This window comes from Merops nubicus, unplaced genomic scaffold (genome assembly GCF_000691845.1).
Source record: "Merops nubicus isolate BGI_N331 unplaced genomic scaffold, ASM69184v1 scaffold20699, whole genome shotgun sequence".
NCBI classification, from domain to species: domain Eukaryota; kingdom Metazoa; phylum Chordata; class Aves; order Coraciiformes; family Meropidae; genus Merops; species Merops nubicus.
In genome coordinates, this window is record NW_008629276.1 from 10,383 (window position 1) to 15,121 (window position 4,739).

The window sequence follows — 4,739 nt, forward strand, 5'->3', positions numbered from 1 at the left end:
CTTACATTCTGTTCAAAAACATTTTGTTTACTGTAAATACTCGTCATGGACAAACAATGATGCCCTTTTTTTGTGCTGATCACACAAAATGATAAACTGAGTTCTACATAATGCTGCCCATTGAGCAAGGAATTTTTTGTATTAAGTTGTTTTAAGCAGAGCTTGTTTATGTAAAGTAAATAAATTTTATGCCTCACCATGTGATGATAATGTGACATTCCATCTGTCACATAACAGAGCGGTCCTAAGTTTTAAGACTTGAGCATAACTAATTAAAAATAATTATGAAAAACCACATCCAAAACAAAAAGGCCAAGTAAAACATCTCCAAATGCTCTTCTTTTATCACATACTTCTTTGCCTCTCCTACTACTGCATTTTCAAGACTGCAAAATAGAATGTATCAAAGCAAATCTGAGATCAAAACTTCATCATAACTGGTCACCTTAAACTCATAATTCTATTCTCCATCCTACTTCCACAAAATATGTCATTTCTCATCTCACAAGGACATATGCTTAGAAAAAAATAAATCCTGTGTTTATTGTCCCACCACCTTCCCAGCTAGACAGGGCACTAAAGTGGCTGCATGGGCCAGGCTATATTAAATGCCACCAACTTCAAATATTTTCACAGCACTAGTTATGAGGAAAGGTAATAGTTAGGATTTCACAGGCCCCTGGAGCATGCTAAATACCTCACAACACATAGAGGGTGAAAAAGGTTTTGTGCAAAGACTGTATGTTGCTTGGCTTATACTCTGAAAGTGCAGGGGGAGGGAGGAGAGTGAGGAAGGACAAGGGTAACTGGGATACATAAAAGGTTTGTAAACTCTCTAGGACCTGACTGCACTTATTTCTAGACCACGTCTCAAGTGCAAGACCATTAATGATTTCTTCTCCTTGAAATACCCAATACAATGAAAGCAGCAGAAAAGATGAAATTAAGATCTGAGTAGTGCAAAAGCCTTCAGTAAAACACATTTGATTATCACAATTTTCACATACTAAAAGTTACCCAATTTATTTCAAGTGGGAAGAACTAAGGAGTGGAATAAAAGGAATCATCAAGACATCTGTTACACAGGAGTTAGAAAAAGTTCCTTACCTTGGGCAGGAGGTTTTCCATGGTTTCTTTTCAACAGCTGCAGTTCTTCTGCTTGACTCACTATTGAAGAAATAAATGTGAAATCAATAAATGCTGCCCTAGAGATTTCCAAAGAAATAATACCTATGCTGCCTTTTTCATTTTCAAAGCATTTGGACTTTTCTTCAGGTGATGACCAAACCCCACTTAACCATGTCATTGTGCTGAAAAAAATGAACAAAAAATTTTCAAACTCAACTGAATTTTGAGACTTTGTGCTTACAAGCCTCATACCACATTATGTTGCCAATTTTCTCTTCTAGTACTGACATGGTGCTTTGTTCCTAATTCAGAGATGATTCTCTCTCATTGTGAAGGCAACAAGAAGAAAGTGGATGTAACAGAAAGTCCCAACAACAGGTTGGACACCCCGTTTGGGGCTGGGCCATCTTGCTGCCCTATCCACAACTAGGGTAGTAATGTAAACACAGGCTTTTCAGAAAACTTCCTTTTGTATAGGAAAGCCTCTGGTTCAATGCATTACAGTGGGGAGGAGTACAGTGTATACACATGCAAAATGGAAACTGAATGGCCACTGGAATACCAGGCAGGAAAGAAATGGGAATTCAAACAACAGTAGCTGCTGGAATGGTGAGGTGCATAAATTCCACTGTGCCTAATGCATCAGAGGAGTCACAGCACTCCTTGGGAAGAAAAATTCTCTAGCACCCATGGTTTTACTGTCCACCTGTTTCTCAAGCCCCAGGTTTTGCTCTCCTACAGCTAATTCCAGTGGTTTTACACTCTGCAGAAAACCAAGCAACCAGACAGGCTGTAGAATGGCATACACTGACAAAACATCACATGTGCTGCAGGTAAAGACAGGTGGTTTAGAGTCACAGAATCTTTCTGGTTGGAAGAGACTTTTAAGATCATCATCTTGGCATGCTCATACAGAGACTGGACACAGGGTCCACACATCTGCTTATATTGTTCAAGCTCCCTGGTCAGCTGCAAACTAGATTGCCAGAGGTTGGCATGAAGAGTCTTCAAGAACAAAGTTATATCTGCAGACCTTTGAGGAGTAGTGAGAGGTGTATGCAGCCTTAGACGCACGCCTGCACCCAAACATGTTGCCTGGGTATGGATAAAAGGTGCTGCTGTTGTGAAAACCAACAAACAAACCGTGTTGAGGCATAAAGACTGGGGCCCCTGGGGTGCCTACAGCTGCCTTTCACCACTCAGAACTCTTAAAGGAATGACCTAGTAAGAGAAATCTTTATTTCTCCTGCCCTGAAAGCAAATAAGTGTTTTTTTTTTCTCCTTCAACTATCCATAAAACAAGTTTTTTGCACGAGAGTATTTCCCCATCACATACTTCCCTTCGAGTTGCAGAGGTAGCTGGGAAGAAGAGAATGAATGCAATTTTTTTTGCTGCTGAGGATTCCCAAGTACCCCTGATTTGGAGTAAGGGTAAAGAGCAGCCTAGAAATGGGCATGTAGAAGTGAAAATTTTTGGCTTTTTGGGTTCCTTGGAAAAATACTACAGATGTGCCATCTGTCAAGTGCCTTTATCCCAACACAATAAGCATCTGGTATGTCCATCATTTCAAGACACATGAATAGCAAGTTTTAAAGCCTGGAAATTTATATTCAGCCTAATCCTCTTAACAGGCAAACAAACAAAACAACTTCCTTGCAGAAAGAGAAGAAAGGCGATGCAATCAAAGTGCAAACGTTTAGCCTAATCACTAGCTAACTACCCACTAAGTATCTAACTATTTACATAAGAAAAGGTGTTGCTCTTGCAAGTTTTCCCTCCCCATCAGTGGCTGTGGGTTAGAAGAGTGGCCCGTGGGGGCTGCCTCGCTTTTATGTCCCTGCTTGGGGTGCACAAGGACATTCAGGGAGCATTTCTCCTGACCAAAAGAACTCACCTGTCACAGTCCTGGGGTGTAAGACTCCCTTATGACACAGGGTGGGGTATGACTCTAGGAAACATTTGGGGTAGTCCTTGTTAAATTGTCATAAAGGGGGATAAATATTATTGAAAATCCTCCTTACTTAGCACTTGGGTTTTCTGCACTTCAGCACTCAAGGAGCAAGACGAGTTGGAGACACCAATAATATTTTCAAGCTCTCTACTGCCCTCTAAAGCCTGGAAAAAGAATAATTAAAAACATTGTTAAATCTCAACCCTAAACCATCTCCTTAGTGGTCTAGAGCTTATTAAACACTTGAAAGAAAGAGCTTTTGGGAAATTTTTCATAAGCTATAAACGATGAGCGAGACTCAGCCTGACAGAAAGCCAAAGGGAGTAAGAAGTTTAGGGGTGTAAGAGCATAAACGACTGTTGCAAATGGCATCGAGGTGCCTTTTAAAGTGTTACTTAAAAATCTCCTGTTATTTACGCTTCATTCGTAAGTCTTCAGCTGTTTAAACAGATTAACACTTGATCCCCAGAAAAGCAATCTTGGCACAGGGACAAGCTTGCTGTAATATGTTAGCAAAATGGAAATCCAGAAGCATTTCAGATTCTGTTGAACACACACTGAACCAGCATTTCATGCTAGACCTAAAATCATACACGATAAAGGACTTTTCAAGAGCGTTTTCTAAATAAACGTTTCAATTAAAATATTTTAAGTTACTATCGTTTTCTTTTTGGTAAATAAATACTGTCAAGTCACATATGCAAGTAAAATAAATCAACAGAATACTGTGAGTCCACCAAACTATATCTCAGATACTGATATGCAGCAAGGAGCCTTGTGCTAAACTTATTTAGGAAACAAAACGTGACTAAAACAGGAAAGTGATTTTCATTTTAGCATGTATTAGACTCTGAAATGTTGATACAGCAGTGGTAAATTAAACAGTACAATCACTTCAACACGAAGGGATATTTAATCTTTAAGGACATAAAAATATGTGCACTAATAACTTATATTACAAATAATAGCTGAGAACTACTTCATATGCTTTTGTTCACACACAAAATGAGGAGTGATACAAATCAGAAATGGAGGACTTTGAAAAGGAACTCCTCTAGTTCAAAAAGGAAAAAAATCTACTAAGTTCTGGGTTTCTTCTTTTTATTTTTTTGCATTTCCTGGATTTCCAAGTCAAATCTGCCTGGTTCCAAGTACTTTATTTGCTTCCCTATTCCTTAAAACTCAAATGCTGCAAATATGAGTTTAATTCCTATTACAAATCCTATATTAGAAATAGATTTAAAAAATACATTAGTGTAAACCAGACCTGTAGGTTGGTCAGATTTGCTCTTATTTTCAGAATTCTAGCCACTGAACTTTTCACTTTGGACTGCAATTCCATGAACCTGCATAAAAAGTTAAAAGAAAACAATTTCACTTAGCCACTTGTTGAAAATCAGTGTTTACACAGTTTCCCAGAGTTTCTTCACATTGTAATCCAGATGGATCTTAGATAAGCTGTGAACAGATGGGCTGTGCAACCTGACTGTGTCACACAACACCAAATATAACTTCCCTTTGGTTAGGATTTATACATGGACTCCTAATTTTAAGGGTAGGAACTCAGGTTCAGCAATATGAGAGGATTTTGTTTGGCTTGTGGTGCAGGAAGACAATAGTAATAACAGGAATGTAACTCATTTGTTCCTAACAGCAGGA

General features: G+C 38.7%; 1 protein-coding gene across 1 annotated transcript in view; it reads right to left on the reverse strand.

Annotated features, from left to right (window-relative positions):
• Nucleotides 1–1,107: 1,107 nt before the first annotated feature.
• Nucleotides 1,108–4,739, reverse strand: part of ITGB3BP (integrin beta 3 binding protein (beta3-endonexin)) — a gene marked incomplete at both ends in the record, with an annotated part of 15,865 nt that continues 12,233 nt past the window's right edge. The window contains 3 exons of the mRNA XM_008946952.1: nt 1,108–1,167; nt 3,151–3,244; nt 4,348–4,426. Coding sequence (XP_008945200.1) covers nt 1,108–1,167; nt 3,151–3,244; nt 4,348–4,426 — 233 coding nt within the window. The remainder of the gene's footprint in view (nt 1,168–3,150; nt 3,245–4,347; nt 4,427–4,739) is intronic.